Source organism: Euprymna scolopes, chromosome 26 (genome assembly GCF_053919585.1).
Source record: "Euprymna scolopes isolate OS-2025 chromosome 26, ASM5391958v1, whole genome shotgun sequence".
Taxonomy (NCBI): domain Eukaryota; kingdom Metazoa; phylum Mollusca; class Cephalopoda; order Sepiida; family Sepiolidae; genus Euprymna; species Euprymna scolopes.
The window spans coordinates 50807661-50831809 of record NC_136507.1 but is presented as its reverse complement, the minus strand read 5'-3'; the positions used below and the strand labels follow the sequence as shown (position 1 = coordinate 50831809).

Genomic DNA, 24149 nt, shown 5'->3' with positions numbered 1-24149 from the left:
AACTCCTCCATCAATTTTGGGTATAAACACTTGAAATTTTAAACATAAGTTACTTAGACATGGATCAAACTTTTTAATTTGATTTGATCCCAAAAAAAATAAGTTTTAAGGGATCAAAATTGGGGTTAAAGTTGAACAAAATTTGACCTCTGCAGTATCTACCAAATTACTCAGCCAATTTCTGGTCTAAACATTTGAAATTTTACATAAAAGGTATTCAGAGATAAGGCAAGCTTTTTAATCGGTTTGGGTTTTAAAAGATTTGACCATTGCAGTGTTTAGCAAACTACTCAGCTAATTTTGGGTCTAAACATTTTAAATTTATACATAACGGGTATTCAGACATGCGGCAAGCTTTTTAATTAGTTTTTGGGCGAAAATTTGGCTGCCAAAAGATCAAAGTTGAAAGAGTTGACCTTTGCAGATTCTACCAAACTTCACCAATTTTGGGTCTAAAGACTTGAAATTTTAGATGTAGGTAACTTGGACATGAATAAAACTTTATACTTTGATTTGAGACCAAAATAATTAATGTTAAGGGGTCAAAATTTGAAAAGATTTACCTCTGCGGTCTTTATGAAATTACTCAGCCAATGTTTGGTCTAAACATTTGAAATCTTACATAAAGTGTATTCACACGTAGGGCAAGTTATGAACAGTAGATAGGGCCCAAGTAAAGCCGGGCTGAACTGCTAATAAACCATAAAGTTAATTTTTTTTTGCTTTTAAAAATAAAACATCGAGAGTGCAAAAATTGCATCAGTGCTTCTCTTTTAACAGCACTAAGAACATTGGAAAAAAGAGAGACAAATATTAAAATCTTATTAATAACATAACTTATGTAAGAAAAAAAAAAAAAATTTTATAAATATTAGTTTTTTAAATAAATGTTGGATTGGGATACATATTGCATCAGTAGTTAATTATATCAAAGAAAAATCAGAAAATCAAGTTTTTTTTTTAAAACTATTTTACAAATTAAAACTTAAATGGCCCTCCACCTACCCCCTAATATTCTAGACAAGACTAAACATTTAACTATATAAAACTACTGTAATTCTTAACAGTTTGGTGATTTGAATCTTCACTATTGGACTACAATATAACAGTTAGTAAATAGAGAAGCAAGACAAGACAACCAGAGAGATAATTATTGGTTTGCTCCCATTAGTACTAGTGAACCTCGCATAAGACGTTGAATAGACACTAGTTAGGATAATCGAGTTTAACTAATTAATCCCAATATTTCCATTTTCAAGCAAACCAAACAAATTTTTTCTATTCAATTTATGTCACTTTTTCCTTGTTCAGGATAGTCAAACGATTTCTGATATTACACAAATTTACTTTCCACCTTTCATAGTTTAGCAATCTCTAAATTCCACACCCTGCGATCTTGTCCAATCATTTGCTTTCAAGTTTTCTGTAATTTAGAATATCCATGTTTCACCATTGGTTTATCCAAAAAAAATGAACGTTCCATTTGATAATACCAGTATGGTGGATTCATGTTTAAGATATACACTTGCCCAGCATGCAGGTTAACTTTCAGCAAACCTTCTGATCTGATGAATTTGGTTTGATCAGATTTTACACTGTAGATCAATCTGATCTTGGATCTGTCACTGCACTGCAGACAGATGAGAGAAGGTTAGATACACTGCTATATATCAAGACACGCCTAACATAGCTGTTATAAAATTTACTCCAGATGTAGAGAGGGACAGTTAGTGATGTTATCAGAGACAACAATTCAGAAAATTTCAGTCAAGCTGCTTTCATTCTTGTGACTGTATCGATTTCACATCGACCACCTGCATCCAGCATGTCTGCAGATAGCAATAAGAATATACTACTTCCAAGCTATTGTCATCTAGAACCAACTCTTTGTGGGGAAAACAATCAATAGGATGCACCCGTTTCATACATCACTTATACTATATAAGGGCTGGGGTTAACTTAACCTTCAGGTTACTGCACTTTTTGTGAAGTCACAGTAGACACATGTTATGCTATATTGTATTGTTTATAAAACCCTTCTGGCACGCATAACAAGGATATTGACCAGAGTCTATCTTTGATTGTAGACCAGAGCCACACACCATCCCTATGCTTTTAGGCAAAGCCACTCTCAAACTCTAGACTTCCACATAGTTTTCCATATTTCTATTTATCCTTTAACTGTTCTAAGGACTTGGACATGGTAACGAACTCATCAACATAGCAAAACTCTTCACAGTGCTTCTAAGACTATGATGAAAAGTAGAGCTAAGAACAAGTTCCTGATGAATTCTAACGTTGACATTTTAGTTATCATGCAAGTGTCACTCACTCACATTCTAGTACTAGTATTCAAGTACATATATTGTATAAGATGGACAAACCACTATCTCTATGCCTACTTTACGCATTGTCCACCATAGAAACTCTTTGGGAACTATCGATGGCAGTGTCCTATCTACACATACACACGTCTCCTTTAATTGATGAATGATGAATATGGCATTAATCGTGTCCCCGCCAGATACAAAGCCAAACTGTGTCTGATCTATGTCAACCTACTGTCATGCGATGTTATCTACTACATGTTTAATAATTTTTTATTTCTTGGAGCTTCAGGTCTCTTTTCCTTTCGTAGCAATTGACAACATAAATCTCATTCCAGCACTAGCACATGCTCTTCCTTTAAAATAGTATTTGTCATTCGTCTATTAGGATTAGAATGCTAACCTTACCAGATGCTTTTAGCATTTTAGTAGGATTCTCATATTCCAATTTGACTTGCCAAGTTCATTCTCCTTAATCAAGCAACAATTTTTTTCTTTAATTTTGATGAAACTTGATTGAATACGAACAATTCAGAAGCGTGTATAGACATTAAGAAGAGATCTCTATTCATTTATATCTGAACTTATTATATGCAGCAACTTCCACTAGTTTTGCAAAGATTTTTCTGTATTATTGTTGAATTTAATATTAATACACACATTATTCTTTGTTTTGTGTCTTCTGTACACTTTTAGCAAGCTACAACTGAACAGTTATTTTGCAAAACTAATGACACTTACACTGATAGCTTCAATATCAAGGTTAGAGTTCAACAGGAATCTACTTTTTATCATAGTCTTAGAGGCAACGTTAAAAGAGTTTCTCCTAATCTTAAATGAAGATATTTGACCTCTTTGTATCTGTAACTGCAGATGTAATGTCCACTGATATGAAAAACTTTCAAGACTCAAACATGAACTTTTGTTTTGGTAAATGTCAACACAGTCAAATCATACATGCATTAACAATGCATTCATGTAGAATGAGTCACACAACAATAAGAAAATCCCCCAAATTAACCATCAGCAGATAATGAAGGCAGTTATGTACATAGCACCCTTTAAGTTTCCATGAGATAGATTAGATAACATGATTGGTTGTGAAATTATAAACTGTAATCATAAAAGGTTTACCGATACAAGGGCGACAATCTCGATCGGAACGGTTAGTTTGTTGAAAAGTAGCTTCCCTTCGTTTCTTTACAAGCACTCCGGAGATAGGAAGAAAGAAAACATGAAAAAAATGCATTGCTGGTTGTAGAAAACATTTTTTTTTTAGTGTTTAATATGTCTATGTCCTATATTTTTTTTGTGACCGACTCTTCCATCTTTAGTTAGTTATTATGCTACTCAGATGCACTAAGTAAAAAAAATGTTATGCTTTTATGTTTTGTAACACAGCAACCCTATTCAAGTTATTTTATGCTGAAGCACAGAGATTCACTGTATACGATAATTGAACACAAATTGCCATAGCTAGTACTAGTGGATAAATTACCACAATAGATCCTATTGGATTTGAACTCAACAGCTGATTTCAGATAACATATCAAGCCATGAATGTAAATAAACAAAATCTATAGGTTAAAAAAATTTTTTTTTAAAAATGCTAATTCTTATCCTGACATTCTAGTAATTCATACACATTTTTTTCTTTTATCAATGCCAAAAATCAGGCTATAAAAATGAAAAAAAGAAATTTCCATCTCACGTGTTTCTGCCATATTTCTGTTCTGAAATTTTGATCTCCTTCTCATCAGGGTAGCCTTTCCATTCCATAAATTGTCTTATAGTCAAGTCAATGGGGAAATTTAACGGCTGGAAACGTTTCTTTTCTTCTGCATCATAAATATATTTTGTCTTTTGAAAGCTAAACCAAACATCTTTCTGTTCAGAATCCTAAAAAATAAACAAAAAAATTGAGTTTGTAATAAGTAACATTAGAGAGAGAGAGTGGAGCCAAAAGTTTATTCAGTTATTTCTGTAGTACAGCAACAATATTGTAGTAGACATGTACATAACAAATAATTAAAATAAATTTATACAGCGTGACCAAAAAACAAAAGCTAAATGGAGACCATCTAGAACATATGCTGTAGAACGGAGAAAAAAAGGCCAAAGACCCCAGAGTTTTGATGTGACGTTTTGAATATAATAAACTAGTTATGACTAAAGTTTCATTTCATTCAGACAAAACACTAAGAAACGGGGCCTAATTAGAGATGGGGCCTAATTAGAGATGGGGCCCGTTTTTTTGGTCACCCTGTATTAGCACTTTACTGCAGTTTCAACAGACAATGCACAGAAGTGTATTATTTTCTCATACATCTTCATATATTTGAATGTAAATTCAAATATATGAAAAGTGAATTCTATTACATAACTTAAAATTAGCATATGTATTTAAAAAAGAAAAAAAAAATACACATGCACACACAGTGGAACCAAAAAGAAAGTCCGCACTTGCCATTTTATCAAAAACCGCAAATTTAAGCTAAATTGAATGTAACTGTTTAAACAAACTATACCTCATTTGATTCGTCTTATATTCCTCTATAATTTTACCTGTTCATATTTGTTATGTTGTATAGCCTAGAACAACAACAAACAAGATTAGAAATGCTTTGTTGCCTAAAAGGTGAATATTTTAAGCTGGTTTTAATTTCAGCTAGATCAGACAACTGGAAGTGGGTCAGGGGCATTACTTATTGCACGCCCCTCATATTTCAACTATTTTAATTAAATTTGGTACTATTATGTAAAATTATATGCTATTTCTGAGGTGTATTATATATTATATATTTCTTTACCTTACCCTATCAATTAAAAATTAAATGCATAAATTTAAAAGTTGTCTTAAACTGGCACATTATACAGATTGAAGAGAAGTCACTTCATAGTGTGACTATAACAATAACTACACTGTTTTAAAGAAATTTGTAACTCAAGAACATAACCATTTTCTAAAGCATTACACTGCACTAAACTGTTTTTTTTTTTCAACAAGGTTGTGGCAGGTTAGTTTCAGTGCTTCACAGTAAGTTATGCATACATTTCTTCCATAATATACAGGAAAAAAACCCAAATATTAGATAAAATTGATAACTAACATTGCCACCCAGACCCTAAGCCCCACTCCACAAGAAAATACTTACACCTTATTCAAATGCTATCTGGTCGAAAAGTGGCCGATCATATTTCACACAGGATTATGCTTGTCTAACCTTTTTAAAAAGACATTAAGAAACAATCAACAACTAGTAATATATAAATTATAACATTTCTTGTTCTGAGCACTGTTCAATAACTGAACTCGTCTTCTACACAGGACAGATATTTGTTATGCTTCTCCCTTTTTGTTTTCCAACATTTTTACATAATTATTCACGTTACCATTTTTACTGTGGAACATTACTTAACATTAAAAAAACAAAAAACAAAATGAGCACTTTTTTTTTTTTTTTTTTTTTTTTTAATTTACAAGCTGCTTTTTTTCACAATGCAAGAAAGAAAAATGCAACGTTTCATTTTTTTTTTATAGTTGACTTTTTGGCCAGGTTGAAAGTGAATATCTGTTCTGATACAACACTTCATTTTTTTGTTCTTAATCAGTAAAGACTGAGGCAATTTTTTGTCCCAATCAAGTGCGCAACTTTTTTGGAGGGGAGAGGGCCTGAATTTCCCTACATTAAAAACTGACCTAGTGTTTGCCTTGCGGAGAGACAAGTATGAAGTAAAAATTAAAAGCATAAAAAAATTTCAACTTTTCACATTTTTTAATTTGTAGTCTGCGATTTTGCTCATACTAAATAATTTTGTAAACAAAATAAAAAATACATTGCATAGAAAAATAAACTGATAATTATAAATCTATATATCTATAAAAGTGAAGCTGTCTGTGTGTGTACATTTTCCTACCGAATAACTGTCAATTTTCGGTCTAGAGACTCGAGATTTGACATAAGGGCTATTGAGATTTGGGAAATCTTTTTAATCAGTTTTCGGCCAGAAATTTGGCTGTCAACGGGTCAAAGTTCAACAGTTTGACCTTTGAAAACTCTACCAAACTCCTCCGCCAATTCTGGGTCTCAACTCTTGAAATTTTAGACGTAGGTTACTTGGGCATGGATTAAACTTTTTAATTTGATTTGAGCAGAAAACAAATGTTAAGGGGTCAAAATTCGGGTTAAAGTTAAAAAAAAAAATTTTACCGCTGCGGTCTCTACCAATTTATTCAGCCAATTTTGGGTCTAAACATTTTACATACAGGGTATTCAGACATGCAGCTAGCATTTTAAACAGTTTTTCGGCCAAAATTTGGCTTCCAAGAGGTCAAAGTTGAAAGAGTTGACCTTTGCAGACTCTACCAAACTCCTCCACCACTTGAAATTTTAGATGTAGGTTACCTGGATATGAGTCAACATTTTAATACATATTTATACATATGTACATAAAGTTATGAACAGTACATAGGGCCCGAACAAAACCAGGCTGAACAGCTAGTATGAATTAAAAACATAAATAGTTGTATTTGTTTTATTTTTAAATTACCATATGGAGTATGTAAACAAAATTTTTCTCTTTCAACAATGGGAAAAGTTTTACAATATTAACAAAAAGCTGAGGAAATGTCTGGTATCTTTAATTCACAATTCGTCATTTTTTTAAATAATTATTTAAATTCAAACAAGTGAAGAATTATAAATGGCATGATAACAAACACGCCATTAGACCTGTGTACAACATGTAGTAAGCATTAAAAAAAACTGAATCTGTATTCAATTGCTTCCTTATGAAGGTAGTTTTTATGCATGGAAATCAAGCTCTCCAGGGAGGACACTGAATTAGATGAAAAATTTGAAAATACAATTTAAAAATGCTTATCCATACCGTTTCATGATGCAGTTGTAACAATTCAATTGAACCATGATTAGGTGTTGGAACTACCTTGACCCAAGATGCTTGAAATGGATCTGTCACCTGGAAAAATATTTTTAAAGATATTAAAAAGCACTCATATTTTTAACTCAAAAGTTTATTTAAAAAAAGAGGAAAAAAAAAAGAGAAAAAAAAAGAGAAAAAAAAAGAGGAAAAAAAAAAGAGAAAAAAAAAGAGAAAAAAAAAAGAGAAAAAAAAAGAAAAAAAAAGAGGAAAAAAAAAAGAGAAAAAAAAAAGAGAAAAAAAAAGAGAAAAAAAAAGAGAAAAAAAAAAGAAAAAAAAAGAAAAAAAAGAAAAAAGAGAAAAAAAAAGAAAAAAGAGAAAAAAAAAAAGAGAAAAAAGAGAAAAAAAAAAAGAGAAAAAAAAAGAGAAAAAAAAAGAGAAAAAAAAAGAGAAAAAAAAAGAGAAAAAAAAAGAGAAAAAAAAAGAGAAAAAAAAAGAGAAAAAAAAAGAGAAAAAAAAAGAGAAAAAAAAAGAGAAAAAAAAAGAGAAAAAAAAAGAGAAAAAAAAAGAAAAAAAGAGAGAAAAAAAAGAGAGAAAAAAGAGAGAAAAAAGAAAAAAAAAGAAAAAAAAAAAAGAAAAAAAAAAAAAGAAAAAAAAGAAAAAAAAAAGAGAAAAAAAAAGAGAAAAAAAAGAGAAAGAAAAAAAGAGAAAAAGAGAAAAAAAGAAAAAGAGAAAAAAAAGAGAAAAAAAAGAGAAAAAAAAGAAAAAAAAGAGAAAAAAAGAGAAAAAAAGAGAAAGAGAAAAAAAGAGAAAAAAAGAGAAAAAAAGAGAAAAAAAAGAGAAAAAAAGAGAAAAAAAGAGAAAAAAAAAGAGAAAAAAAGAGAAAAAAAAAGAAAAAAAGAGAAAAAAAGAGAAAAAAAGAGAAAAAAAGAGAAAAGAGAAAAATGAGAAAAAAGAAATAAAAGAAAAAAGAGAAATAAAAGAGAAGTTCTCTCCTTACCCTCCCTACCAAAATTTAAATATTTATAATCAGAAAATAAAACTATACATCTTCATATTTCTGTAAAAATGTTTAAACTTCAACACTTTTACAAAAGTGAAATTCATCTTTTAATTTTTAAAGTTGAAGATAAAAACTAATCTTAATTAAATAAATAGTATTGGTTTCTTAGAATAATAAAAGAAAAGAAAAAAAAATCAAGTCATAACATCTATATATTGAATATAAGACAAAAAAAAACAAAAAACAATGATTAAGATAAATAAATCACATTTTTTGGCACACACACATACTGTATTTGAATAGAAACTAAAAATAAATGAAGTATAATTATTTTAATAAATATCAAATAAAATAATTAAAAATCAGACTGAATATATAAAAAAATCATATTTGGTTTAATGTCTTTTACATGCTGGAAGGTGTTGAGAGGCTTTTAGAAATTGATTTCTAAACTAACCTATTTCTTGCCAGATCTTTATCACTTTTTCTCTCAAATACATCCTTATCACGCTCTTCCATACTTTCCCTGACCTTCTACTGCCAATTAACCCTGCAACCTCAATTCTTCTACATTTAGTTTACTAACCCAAAAACTCTCATCCATTCTTTCAACATGCTCATACCATTGAAGTCTCCTGTTCTTTACACATCTCTCTGTATTGTCCAGATTTTATCTCTCTCTGAGGTTATCAGATCTAAGCTTTTTTTGTTTTAACATTCACATTATACATCCATCATATAATTTTTCATGTTTTGTTTTTCGGTTTATTTTGCTAATAAAAATTACTTGCTAAAATTTTACTCTTTGCCCCCTACGTCAAAGAAAAATAAAAACGAGATTCTATATTATTGTTTTTTTTTTCTCTCTTTGCTATGGTCATAAAACTGTTAGCAATAGACAGAGGCTACTAAGTTAATTAGAGAATGCATAAAACGATAGTTAGCCAATACAGAACTCCAAAAATCTGACATGTTCATTCACATAATTCTTATGCAGCATGTTTAGGACTGCAGAATGCAATGCAAAAAGAGATCACTGGTACATCTCTGAACAACCACATGGTTATGCAGAGGGTCTAATGTGAATGTATATTGTCGCAAGTTTGGTTTGTTCAGCCGCAGCACAGGGTGTTATTTAAACACTGCGGTGGGGTAAGAACTATGAAATAATCTGTAGGGAACAGAAGCAACTGTTGCATTCCGGTGGGTAGACAGCGGACAGCTTTAAAAAGAACAAGGTTGTGGCAGCGAATATGTATATATCTGATGTAGACGATAAAGAGAATCAGAGAACACTTTGTTAATTCCGGTGAACACTAGGGACCTGTATTCCAAGTGGGGATGAATCATTGCCTTGTGAAGCCTAATTAGCAAATGCCATTCATGAGGAATTTGGTAGCTCATGATACGCAACACGTATAGCTCCTATTAACCCTTTTGATACATGAGACAAGTAGTCCTCAAACCTATAATTGCTAGATATTATTACTCTCAGATAGTTATCACATTTCGAGAATGGCACAAATGTGTCTTGAAAACAAATACCATTGACAGGAACAGGAGAGATATCTTAAGGACAATAGCACACCTATTTTTGCTGGGTTGAACACTAGGTGTAAATATACATGAACAAAAAATAAGAAGTATTTTAAAGTCGGAGGCGTTTACCATATAAATTTAACAAATAACCATAACAATGCATTAAGCACATACACACTTAAGGTTGGTTCTGAAATTAATGAGATTTCTAGTTTTTTTAAGGTCTTGTTTTTCTTGTTTTGTTTATTTTTATTGAAAATAAAGGAGTAGGGCAAAAGCCCTTCATTACGTTCACACTAAGTATTGTTATTAGAAAATTTAGGTGGAAATGTCCACTATTTTGAAAATTAAAAAAAAAAGTTACCTGTTGTGTCTAGTGCTATGTAGTCAAGAACTATGTGATCATTTTATGGAATATTTCTAGTATTATAGAGTGAATAAAATGATATATAGTTTAATGTTTTTTGCGTATTTTATTAACTGTTGGTATACAATACAAAAGAATTTTACCAATTTAATATTAAGAATACTACAAACGAGATGCAAAAACGTTCAATGATTGATTTGACGATTTTTAACTTCGAAATGATTCAGTGAGCAGAAAAAAAAAACATACCTTGGCAAAATACAAAGTGAAATCATAAAACTATTTTCTTCTTGTGATTATACCGGCACGACTATAGAGAAAAATAATGAAAGATTTTTATGTGGGACATCCAAGAACCAACAAGATGGAAACCCTAATAAGTTGTGTTTATTGAACTGGTATGGATAAGGAAAAAGTAAGAACTTATAAAACTTTGTAGATGCTGTGCAATGGCAGCAAAAATACCATCAGTAAAAATTAATTTGTAGCTGAAAACTGACAGACCATGATGAATACATACTGACTATACAAGACCAATGAATGGAATATTACCAGATTGTCGTAGATAATTTTCATACATTTTACAACTTCTGCTCACTTCATAAAACTATATACAAAAGTATTATAAAACTTTTGCACAAAATTTGGTATTCTTCATAATATAACTGCATTCATGGCTAAAGAATTTTGAAATTTCTGCAAAATATTTTCTATTAGTCACTGCAGCATACTATTTATGATCTTAATGGCCAAACAGAATTCTTCATAGACATGTTTAAGTGGGCATGAAAGACTCGGTGAACCAAGTGCAAGAGAGATACAAGCAATTGCACTTAAAGGGACAGAGTTTTAAAAAGATCTCCCAGCTGGAATGTATGAGAGAAAGCAGTTGAATGATTGGCATCCGGTAGGATGCCTCATCCCCAACTAAAACAAAAAAGAAAAGTGAAATATACAGACACAACATTTCTAGCATAAAAATCTATTTTAAAGATCATCACAATAGAAACAAAGATGGTATTGAAAAACGAATTGAAAGATTTGTGTACATTAAACATTTAAAATAGAATATCTAAGGACAAAATAACCAACTTCAAACAAGGTATACAACTGAATCAAATAAGAAATTATAAAAAGGTGATTTATGATTTAATTTATATACCAAAACTATAAACATTAGACCAAAAATGCCCCAAGAAGCATAAAAGAAAAATAGAAAAGATCTTCAACATTTGACATTACTCCAAAAAGATGAGATATAAAATAATAATGTTCACATTATTGACACAGCAATAACAAACACAGCTTGGAAAGAACTAAACAGTATGTATTTGTAATTGTTATGTTGTACAATTTAAGAGCAAGAATTAAAAGACAGTTTATTTCCTTGTGTTCAAGTATTATTTCTATTAACTGTTGGTGTATGATAAAACACTAAAAAGAATTCAACTCGTAGAATATTTTACCACTCCTATAACTTGCACACAATACTTATAGGATGTTATATATGGCATAATCGTGCTGCACCAAAGTTAAGCCTGACAAGTACCAGATGAGTGACTATTTGTGAGAAGACAGCAATACCTCTGTAAATAACTTCAAAAAACTAATGCTTTCATCTCCTCTAGCAAGGATATACATGTGTCTGGGGATCACTTGTTTTGAGGAAGTCGGTTCAACCCACCCATGGTTAATGCCACACCAGATACAAGGTGTTAACAATCATAAAATACATAATACTTATAATCATGCAAAAAATGATATAATTTCATTCTTGTTTTTCCATAAATATCGTCAGGTAAAGAGTAAAAATTACTAATTGTTTTCTATTCTGAGTGCAGGATTTATTTTTTTTTATGTTAAAATCAAAATTTTTATTTTTTTATTATTTATTTTGCTAATGTTAGCCCGTCAGTTTTCATCAAAACTTTTTTCATTCTGATTATTGGGAGATAGAAAAAGGTGATTGGTGTTGACAATAATAATGATAAATAAGCAACACATGGCACCAGCATTTCTTGCTGCCACAGAAAATGACTGAAGGGTCAGGGAAAGTAGAAAAACTGAACAAAGAATGCATCATTGAGATCTATATTAAAAGGTGTACAGAAAGTGCTGGAATCCTGGGAAAGGCACACTGCTGCTCAAATTCCAGAGAAAGCCAATAATTCACTCAAAATTATTTTTTAAAACTAATTCATCTTAAACAAGGCATATTGCCACCAAAATGTGATCTAGTGATAAATGTATGAAGGAGCGTCTTAAATGCAGGATTGTGCAGCAGTTTACATCTAAATTTCTGCATGTTGATACTGTAAGGAAAATAGGAGCAGCAGGGGAATTCCAAAGGCAAACGCTTTGAAGAAAGAAGCTATTAGAGCAACAAGTTTTCCATGAAACTTTTAGTTTTGATACTAGTTGGAAGTATTTAGGTTGAGGAGATATAAATACAATAAGTTCATTGGAGCACATTTGGTAAAAGTACATGTAAAACAAACAAGAGGATGCAATGCGATGGGACATTGTGGTTGTTATGAAAAGAAAGTAATTTAAAACAGTCATTGAAAAGAAGAGTACTGGAAATCTGAGGAGATTTGTCATTCAAGCTCCAAGGAACACCACTTGTTGTTAATGAATGATCAATGGCAATAGCTCTTGTGAGAACTTCAACTGTGTATGTAATAAAAAAAACTAGAGAGTAATTGTTGTAATAAGGTTGACATAGCTTGAAAGACTACAATGATTCTTTCTCTTAATTCTATCCTGACTGAAAAGTTTAGATTAATCCTCTAAATCTTCTGAATAATAGTCTGCAAAGTTGATAATCTCATATGGAATTTATTTTTAATCAGTCGATCATAAAATTTGCTGCATTTAATAAATTGACATACATAATCCTTCACCTCCCGTTATTTACTTTCTTTTTAATCTCCAGATTAAAATCATCAATTAGGCACTACTTTTTTTAATTATAACATTTATTAATGTTTTTAAATGCGGCTATTTGCTTTTATAGGGGAGGTGATATATGTACATATATATACATTAGCAGGGAGATCTGAGATTGCCTGGGATTCAATGAGGATCAACAAATGTTTCCACCCTCACATATTTTATCGTCATCCAAATCTGTGATGTCACCCATTTTTAAACAAATCGATTGCTTGGGAACCCACCGTGGTACATTGGAGGAAGCTTCACATGCCTCCCCACAGTGACTTAGTCCAGAATGCATTGTAGTTTATATTGCACTGTAGAGAACCTACTGTTGATTTTATAAAATTATTTTTATATAATGGCTTGAATTAAAGTTTGAAATGCAAAAGTCAAGTATCATGGTTCAATTGTGCTCTCAACAGAAACATTCATTTCAAACATGCCCCTTTCGTATCAAAGAACCTATTGTTGATTTTACATGCTAATCCTTTCTGCTGGTGCGGTAAAATTTCCAAAATGCACTTGTGATATTAGACTGTATAAGGCGTTAACTTTAGTCAAAATCGTCTGTTCCTCCTTTCATCAGATTTTTTCAATTATCGATACTTATTGAAGACACTCCACTACAAAACCTTATCATTTCATTTGCAATCTCTTAATGTTATACACCATATTTTGAACATAAATAGTAAGTACTTCTCCAATTAAATTCTACTTTGCATCCTGATTGTATTTGAACAAGAGATTATCATATTTCATGATTTAAAGTACTGAACTGGCTGAAAATAATTTATTAAAGTTAAGTTCATATTGTTTTAAAGCTCAACCCTTCGGATGGCAAATATCAAAAAATTGTATATTCAGCACACCCTCAGATGATGAAATATTGTGGGGTTAGGTTTATATGTAACTTCACCATAAAATATTCCTCCTCACTACAATCAAAAACTACTTCCATATTGAGCACTCTTGTATTAACCTCGTTATATTTCATTGGTTACCCTACTTTTGAAAAATAGCAACCTCAAATTATATATATACATATACATATATATAAAAACGAAAGATTTTTTTTTATAAAATTTTATTAACAAAAACGAATTTAATTTTCAAACAAAAAAAGTTTATTTTGTTTGCCTTTTTGGCATTTTTCTTTTTACATAAGTCCAACTCACCATTCACATGGAAAATGTCGACTTAAGGTTTTCAAATATACTTACAATGAATAAACACCCCAACCTCCCCGTGTTAAGAACGGCTTTCGGAATAGACACCTCTAATCTTGTCAGCATACCCGAAAACCTGTATAAGTTGACATGTTGAATGTGAATGAGGAGTTGGACATAATGTAAAAAGGTACCGAATTTAAAACGGAACGAAATTTAAATTTACATTCCATTTTTACAACAATAATAAAATAGAACATCTCCACAAGTTTTATCCGCATCTCTATTTCACTTTTGGCTTTTCTAAATAAACTTGTTTAGAAAACCATTCTTAACATGGAGATTGGACCTTTTTTTTTTTTCTTTCTTTTAACTTTCATCTAATAATTTTATTAAAAATACTATAATTCAATTACAAACGAAGCATCAACTGGAAGTGGAGACACAAATCGTAATCATACATGCGATAGGTGTATCAGAATTTTGGGGAAACTTTTGACATCCCTAACACAAAACTGCGAATAAAATTAAAAAAAAACAAAAAAACTTGTAATTTCTCTTTTTAAAATGGGTTGTTTATTTTCTTTAAGGAATATACTTCCAAAATAAACTATTAAAGTTGTTTAAAAAAATAGAAATATTTATTTAAAAAAAAAAAACAAAAAAAACAGTGTTTACAAAGTGCTGGCGCGTGTTCATGCAGCCACGAAATCAATTGAATTTTATGAGTTAAAAAATTGAAGAAAAAAAATTTAACTTTAAAAATCTATCAAAATTTTTCTATTGGTTCAATTTTTACGATATTTTCAGGGTCAATGTGAAATTTTATGCTCTTTCCAATAAACTGAATATAATATTTTAGACAAACTTTTTTTTTTTTTTAAATTTACCCGCCCCATTTTGAGATGTCTATTAAAATTTAAATAATTAATTTACTCACAAAAGTTTTATATATCACAAATTGAAGATAAAATATCAATAAATAAAATATTCTAATTTAAAACAAACAAAAAAAAAGTGTTTTTTGGAAATTTACATGTAAAGTCCAAAGTGTAAAACCTTTTCTTTTTTTTAAACCACATTCATTTTTTTTTTTTAAAGTGAAAGCTCGTTATGCTTAGATTGTCAAGTAAATATCAGATGCTGACGACAATTTTTTGTATTTCATTCAATGTTTTCTTTTAGATATTTAAAAAAGAAAAATTCACTCGATAAAGAAGAAATAAAATATAATAACCAAAAACTCATGTATTTCATTGAGGAAAAAAAAAAAAAAAAAAAAAAAATCGGTAGAATGTTTTTTTTTCTTTAAACGGCAAAAACTGATAAGTGAATGTGTTCATTTTTCATCTAAGGTGGCCCCAAAATACTAATTTTGGTTTACAGCACGCAATAGAAAGCGACATTAATTGAGGCGCTTTGAAGCCACTGGAAGATAAACTCCGGAAAAGCAGACATTTATCTCCCTTTATTTGAACAGTGAAAAACATCTGAGTTCACGTTTTTTTTGGAGTCCTTGTTTAAAAAAGTATTTTATCTAAAAATGACATGGAATATAAGTATAAATATGGATAAATTCTTAACAATGAAAGTACCCATAGAATAGTATTTTTATAGGCAAGTGATTTTTTTGGAATTTATATATATATTTTTTATAATCAAAGTAAGTAAAATTTTGTTGCTTTTCTTTAAATCTTTTTTAAAGAAAATCGATTAAAAAAAAAAATTGCATAATTTGCTATTAAACCTATTATTTTTTTTAAATTTTGGTCTTTGCTCCTTTAATTGAAAAAAAAAAAAAAAATTAGGGTTTGAATTACATTTTTCAAGTAGTTATAACCTTCGAAAGATAGTAAGTTCAATTATTCAAATTCTTATCACGCATTTTTAATGGTGGCTTCTGATACACCTATACATGCGACTGGGGACTGTTGGTTAATTTCATACTCCCATGGAACTTCCGCCTTTGAGGGAAGCCAGTTAAACCCGCATGGCGTTATGGAAATATGGGCGACCCTAGATCTGACTGTACCATCTTCAGATGAAGACCTCAACTTGAAGAAATGGTCTGGTTTTATTGTAAAATAATAAAAAACAAAACAAATGAGCATGAAAGAAAATATGAAACGGTTGTACACAATTTAATTTTTTACATATATTTTACAATTTTGCATAAAATAATAAAATGTCTCCACTATTTTTTTTTTTTTTAAATAAAATACAATGTTTTTTCAGTACTTGTACAGTTTAATCAAGACATTAAAAAATGAAAATATTGAAAAAAAAAAAAAAAAAAAAAAGGTTATATATTATTGTATCCGTTTTGAACTGGAAGATCTCCGAAAAAAATCACTTCATTTGATAGAGTATTTTTTTTTTTTTAACACGTTGAAGGCAGATATCTTACATTTTCAAAAAATTTTTGTTTGGATGTTAGAAACGCCACGGGGAGATAACTCCATGTAAAGGCGCCAAGACTCCCTCGCCATCTTTAATAACTAGCTTTTCTTCCTAAAAATCAAACCTTTTGCTCGGTATCATAGCAAATTGTTTTTTGCTGTAAACAAAAACTACTTGATGAAATTAAGTGAAATTTTTTTTCAGAGAACTTCATTCTATAACGGATACGTACAATTTAAACTTTTTCAATATTTTCATTTTTTAATGTCTTGATTAAACTGTACAAGTACCGTTTTTTCCAATGGTTTGGATTTGTTTTAGTATTATAAAGGTAGGGTTTATTTTACAATCCACAGAGGTACGAAAAAGTACTAACATAACAAATGTTGTCAGAGACAAGATAACTTTCTCTTCTACCTATCTGGAAAAGTTTTTAGTTGTTTTATTCACTTTAAAACTTTTATTCGGTTCGAAAAACAGTGTCGAGCGTTAGGTGAGAACATGAATAATGGCTACAAATTAACACCTGAAGATTTAAAGTTTTTATAATGACTTAAAAATAAAAAAAAATATACAAAATACTGTTAGAAATCCACAAAATATTCCTTTATATTTATTAAAAAAATAGAATACGATGTTATTCAATGGTTTGGATCTGTTTTAGTATTATGAAAATATAGGTACTTGCACTTACTGATCCACGCTATTTTTTAAATCATATTTCCAAGTTTAATTAAAGTTTTATGATATGCTTTTTTTTTTAGGTACGGGCAAAAATTGGATTTTCTACTCACAGACGCAGCTGGTATCACAACACAACTTCTGTATATCTCGTTCCCTATCACAGATGGTTACGTTTCCAACCCGTTTCCCGGACCAGTAAGAACAACACGCATCACTTCTAGATCTGTTTCTGACCACAGTTCCCGATGACTGTGTAACTAATGCCCACAGCCCACTTGGGAACACTGATCATGCAGTGGTAATGGTTGAAATAGCCCTAAATTTTAGAGCCAAAACCACTGCTCAAAACAATGAGATATTATAAAAAGGCTAACTGGGAAGCGATCAGGGATCTCGTCAGGAACGCCCTATTAGGGCAGGTTGATTTGCAACTTTTTTCAGAAAATTAACAGGGCACTGGTGATGATAGTTGGGATTTGATGTGATAAGAACAGATACCAAAAATTAGATTCCTATCTTGAACAGAAAATTGAGCATTTAATTTAAAAAATCGTTTTCATAGCATTTTTCACAAAACTGACTTTGAAATTTCACTATTTTTATAAAAAAATTCAATTAAAATTGATATATTTATATGAAATACATTGAAAGAAAAATAAATACATGAATTATAATTTTTATTATGAATCATAACTAGCAAAATATCAACTTTTACTACATTGATTAAATAAAAATTGTAAAAAAGTTAATGAGCAACTAAGTTTTTTAAATTTCACAATTCAAAAAGATATGTGGAGATGTATTACACAATATAACAACTTGATACAAGTTCCAGAACCATGTATTTTAGTTTTTTATTAAATGCAATAACTGTTATAATAGAACTAAATTTTTCTATATACTTTCCTTTTGAGTAAAATAAAGGTCTAATTTACTAGCACGATGACTTTGTAATAATGTGTCTATGTCTTGCTTCCTGCCCATATACAACTTTTTGAGAAAAATCAATCAAATTTTACCAGTGTGTGGCTGCAAAATTGATAATAGTAATCTTTTTCATTTTTTTTTTTTTTTTTGCAGTTCACTATTTATGGAAAAAACTAAAAAAAAAAAAATTATTTGAAAATACTTCATTTTTTTTTTTATTTTTGTGATGTATAATAAATTGGGTAAATTGAGAAAACTAATAATATTTAATGGATAAATATTTATTTACCTAATAGACAAAATCGCTTGAATGCCATCTTCTCTCACATCCAATTCATCTGAGTTTATCACTGATATATTTTCCGGAAGTAGTGTAAAACACTATATTTTGAACTGTTTAAAACAGTTATTTGAATTTCAGTAAACTGTTTTGTTCTCTGAATCATATTAAAATATACTGTTGTTGGTTAAAAAAAAATTGTCAGTTTTGATCGCAAACCAACTAACTGCATACACTTGGATGATAAATTTGACCAGAATGTTTAATTTATCAGTGTTTTTGAGGACAGACATCTCTGGTCCACAAATACATTAACCTTGTGGCTTATGTTAGCCATCTTGCTTGATTCTAAGGCCTAATTTTCTAAGCTGCATATCTTAGGTTAACTTCTGCTCGTGAAATGGCAACAGTAACCTCGAAAATTAGCCTCTGGTCTTCACTTACATTGTTTTTTTTTTGCTGTACGATAATGATGATTGGGAGGGACATTAAGTTTTTTTTAATTCTACTTGAGCCAAATCTTGATAACTATTGATACAAAGTTTCCCCAAAGGACCAGTAAATGTTGTTAGGCTTTTTGTTGTTCCATCAATTAATTTAAAAATTGCTCTAAATGGCAGTTCTTCTAGTGGAACCTGAAAATTGCAAAATTTGCATGTTTAATAATAGAGCAAGATTACATAATAAATACCAATATATTTTATTTTCCACAAAAAAAGGAACATAATTGCAGGTGAATCTATAGAATTAATTTTACCTCCATGTTAGAAGGACAAGTGCAGATTATGTGCCTTGTTTGACAATTTTCTGTCTTGCACTTTACTGCAAAGTCATCACATCTCAAGACAGAAAGTTTACAGCTACAAGAAAATATATCAAACAATCTGTCTAGCAGTTCCTTCATTCTTTTCACTTTGGTTGCTGCAAGAGATTTCCTGTCAATCTGTTTGGCCCTTTTATAGCAAAATATATTGACCTTCTGTCCTATATAACGTTCCCTTAACAAGGGCAATTGTGGATTAACTGCTTGCCAAATACTAATTAATTCCTTAGCAGTTAACCTAGAAATCTCACTATTTTTTAAGTGGGGATAACTGTTTTTGAGGAAATAACTAAACTGGATGACTTGTGAAGTTTAGGGTGCTGTTTCATCCAAATGACAAGGTGGACCAGCAAATTTTGTTAAACCCCAGGTTAAAACTGAACGCCGTGCTTTTACTGACATTATAATCTGAAAAGTAAAATAAATAAATGGATTATAACTGAAGGAAACTGTTTTAGGCTATCTTCCAGTTTCATATGTAAAAAATAAGTGCTAGTTATAAGAAATAATGAAAAACTTTGTAGAGTTGAATTGGATGTATTGAAGAGAGAGGACCAAACCAAATCAGAGGCATAGTAGTGTTGAGTTTAGACATTTTTAGCAGCTCCTTGTTCGATAACATGAATTTATCCATAAAGAGATTCATTCTTGCTGTAGCTGTGCCATTTTAAACGAGTTTAGTGTTTAGAGTTTGGAAAATCAGTGCTTTTAAATCTATGTTACAATGCTATTTTTAATAGTATTTTTAAGTTAAATTTAATTTTTATGAATTTTTTATTTATTAAATTCCTAGGTGACAGTACAGAATAGTTACAACACCTATCTTCCCCATGTTAAGAATGGCTTTCTAAATAAATTTTAGCATAATAACATAGAAGCACAAATAACGAAAACCTATAAAGGAGTTTCCTTGTTTACTTGTATTATTCTTTGTGAGTTATCTGATTTAAAAACTATAATTTTAGAAGAAAAACACTGCTTAAAAAACAATTACTCCCTAAAAATAAAAGAAATAAAAATTTTACACTAATTTTCTGCAAAGTATTTTTTATTAAGTGGAAAAACTTGAAAATTTATGTGGTTATGTTTCGTAAAGAATGTGTAGAATAAAATTGTATGTATTATTTTTTTTATATATAAAACTGGAGTATTATCATATTTTAATAAAAACTTCAAGCAGAATTTGATGTGAAATATTAGGTTGGTGCAAAAATGTTTTTGACGTTCAAATGAATGTCAAAAAATGCCATTACTTTTACACCAACCTAATAGAAAAACAAATTAAAAAAGATAAAACAAATATGTTTAAATTCACTGCAGACACTTGAAATATAATAATATATATTTTAAACAAGTCTTTTTAGTTTTTCCTTTCGAAATAATTAAGCCTAAATCGTAATGTTTTCAAATTAAATAATAAACAAACGTTAATTTTCAATATCAATAACGAGTGTGCTTTGCGACGGTGAAATCTGAAATGTTTCCACCCCCCAAAAAAGTTTCTGAAATGAAAAAGCGAACTTTGGTCGTTATTATTTAAAAAACATAATTTTGCCTTTACACTTAATATTTATTTTATTAATTCATTATCCTCACTCATTTTATTTAAAAATGTAGTTTAAAAATTATTCTACTGATTGTTTTGATGACGGGACGTTCTTGAATATAATAGCTTCAATTTTTCAACTTTTAAAGTCATTTCCTCAAGCAAAGATAACGCTTTTGAAAAAAATATTTTGTGTAGGTCTTTTCTATGTCAAACCCCAACTATCATCATCATTGCCTCACCAGGGTTCCAAAATCGATCTGCCCTAACGCTCCATGGCAAAATATCTTTTCACTTCCTGCTGAACATTGCGCAAATGAGGCCACTGAATGGTTCTAAACGGCAATTGAAGCACATGTTCCCATGTGCAAATTTTATAGCAAGCCCCACTCTCCCCAATGGTTTACTTCTACTTGTGCAGCTGCAATAGGGCAAAGGCTGCATGTGTACAGCAAATTTAACCGACATAAGTCCAGTTCAAACAGGCAGAAGTATATAGAAGTAACTGTAAGAAAGAAATAGCGACAGCTAAGAAAGAATTTACTGAAACCACCAAAAAAAAATGCATCGAAGCACAGAAATTAGGAACCTGCGACTTCTGGAAAATCTACAACAATGTAGTAAGTAATGGACAATCAACAATTCCCCCACTATCTCACAATCACGAGGTCGTTTGCTCTGCAACTGAGAAGGCTTTTCAGGGTCAATGTGAAATTTTATGTTCTTTCCAATAAACCGAATATAATATTTTAGACAAACGTTTTTTTTAAATTCACGCCCCCCTCCATTTTCAAGTGTCTATTAAAAAGTAAATAATTTACTCACAAATTGAAGAGAAAAGGTCAATAAATATATTCAAATTTAAAACACAAAAAAAACGTACTGTTTTTTTAGAATTTTACCTGTAAAGTTTGAAGTTTAAAACCTTTTTTTTAAACCACGTTATTTGTTTTTTCTTTTTAATGGAACCTTGGTCCTTGCTCCTTTAATTGAAAAAAAAATTAGGGCTTGAATTACATTTTTCGAGGAGTTATAAGCTTGGAAAGACAGGGGGCCGAATAATTCACGTCTCTCGTTTTGAAATGTCTATTAAAAAGTAAATAATTAATTTATGTACCAAAGTCTTATATATCACAAATTGAAGAGAAAAGGTCAATAAATAATATATTCAAATTTAAAACAAAAAAAAGTACTGTTTTTTTTTAGAAATTTACCTGTAAAGTCCGATGTTTAAAACCTTTTAAAAAAAAAAAAAAAAAAAAGAAAAAAAGTTTTTTTTTTTTTTTTAACTTTTTTTTTTTTTTTTTTAATGAAACCTTGGTCCTTGCTCCTTTAATTGAAAAAAACATTAGGGCTTGAATTACATTTTTCGAAGAGTTATAAGCTTGGAAAGATGGGGTGGAATTATTCACTATTTTCACGAAATTTCTGACACACCTATTGCATGATGACTCCTGCACTGTATTCCAAGTAATATATTTTGGTACTCATGCACTGCATGAGTACCAAAATATATTACTAGAATACAATGTTTTTCAATCATTTGAATCTGTTGTTAAACTAAAACAGGAAGTCCGGTCTGAGTCGCGATTTTCAACTGAGACCGGTCTGGGTCGCCCATGCTTCCATAACGCCATAATTAATGATATTTGTAGACTGGCAGACGAAATGAAGACTTAGAATTAAAAAATAGTACTTGTACAGTTTAGTCCAGACATTAAAAAATGAAAATATCGAAAAAAGTGGTATATTGTACGTATCTGTTTTGAACTGAAGATCTCCGAAAAAAAAAAAAATTTCATTTAATTTGATCGACTAGTTTTTATTTTACAGCAGAAAAAAAACACGGTTTTATGAGAGCGTGTTGAAGTCAGCCATTACGAAATTTATTTAACTCGCCAAAGGGAGATAACTCCAGTTAAAGCGCTGACACTCCCTCCCCATCTTTATTACTAGCTTTTTCCTAAAAATCGAACATTTTGCTCGATATCATAAACTGATTTTTTCGCTGTAAAATAAAAACTACTTAATGAAATTAAGTAAAAATTTTTTCAGAGAACTTCAGACTATAACGAGTACGTACAATATAACTTTATAACTTTTTTCAATGTTTTCATTTTTTAATGTCTTGACTAAACTGTATAAGCGCCCCAAAAAATGATTCTTAGGGATATTCAAATCTGTTTCGAACGAATATCACATTTAAAGTTGTCGCTGGCAAGTAGTTCTTAGGATATTAAGACCTTTATTTTCCAATGTTTTGCCCATAAATTCACTAGTCCCTATTTTGAACATTGTAGTTCATAATAGTAATAAAAACAACAATGTGCAAATCACGGAGAGGCAAGCAACATATATACACGAGAGGTGCTCACGCAATTTTACTAATAGATATTCCAACCCTTTCAAGAAAAGGTCAAATCAACAATATAAGTAAAATAAGCATACCAGTTCTTATGTTTTGAGATTACTTTTTCTAGTTTTCTAAAGTTATATAATATTAAAAGATTGGGGGCAAAAATATGAAAGTTTATTTATTTCGGAGAAAAAAAAATGCCATATTGTATGTTTAGTTTCTTGGTACGTATTCAAAAATGAAAGTGACGATACAGAAAATAAAGAGATCAAAAATAAATAAAAAATAATACCATCAAGATATAAAAATGAACTAATCATAAATATAAGTGTTTTTTTTTTTAAGGAAAAAGAAAAGCGAGGTCATTTTGAAAAGAAAGAAGAAAAAAACCCAAAAAAAACTGAAGAAATCACACGACTTACAACTGAACAGGTTAGCGCACACTGGACATGAACCGACCAAACGCAAAACAACCTGGTCAGCACATGTACAAACACTATAATGCCGACGGCGATGATACCGGCATCGAAATAATCTTCTGTGCCATACACAAACACATACAGGTACAACCAGATGGTGTACAGCACAATGAAAGGTCCCACATAACCACGAAGAAGCAAGGGTCGGAAATTATAGTAGGTAAGACTCTTGATGTCTTCGTCTACAGTCGCCATGTTAATTTGGCGTCTGGAGCTAGCTCTGTCTAATATATATTCGTGCGCGAGGTGCGTGGCTGATTTTTTCAAACGTGAAAATAATTTTTATAGAATAAAAATGCTCATATAAAATGATGTAATTAATATTTATTGTATTTAAATATTTTAGTTTGATTATAAATTTATACGAAACTAACAGTTTGAGAGTGCTTTCCCTTTAATGGGTCAGCAGACGATTTATAGCTAGAATTGAATAA

General features: G+C 30.2%; 1 protein-coding gene across 1 annotated transcript in view; it reads right to left on the bottom strand.

Moving 5' to 3' along the window:
• The window catches only part of LOC145248031 (endoplasmic reticulum transmembrane helix translocase-like), a 110493-nt gene extending 86558 nt beyond the window's left edge, over nucleotides 1-23935 (bottom strand). Inside the window, exons 1-3 of the mRNA XM_080109755.1 lie at nucleotides 23659-23935; nucleotides 7218-7307; nucleotides 4039-4226 (exon numbers count right to left, since the gene is read on the bottom strand). Coding sequence (XP_079965881.1) covers nucleotides 4039-4226; nucleotides 7218-7307; nucleotides 23659-23910 — 530 coding nt within the window. The 5' untranslated portion in view covers nucleotides 23911-23935. The remainder of the gene's footprint in view (nucleotides 1-4038; nucleotides 4227-7217; nucleotides 7308-23658) is intronic.
• Nucleotides 23936-24149: the final 214 nt, after the last annotated feature.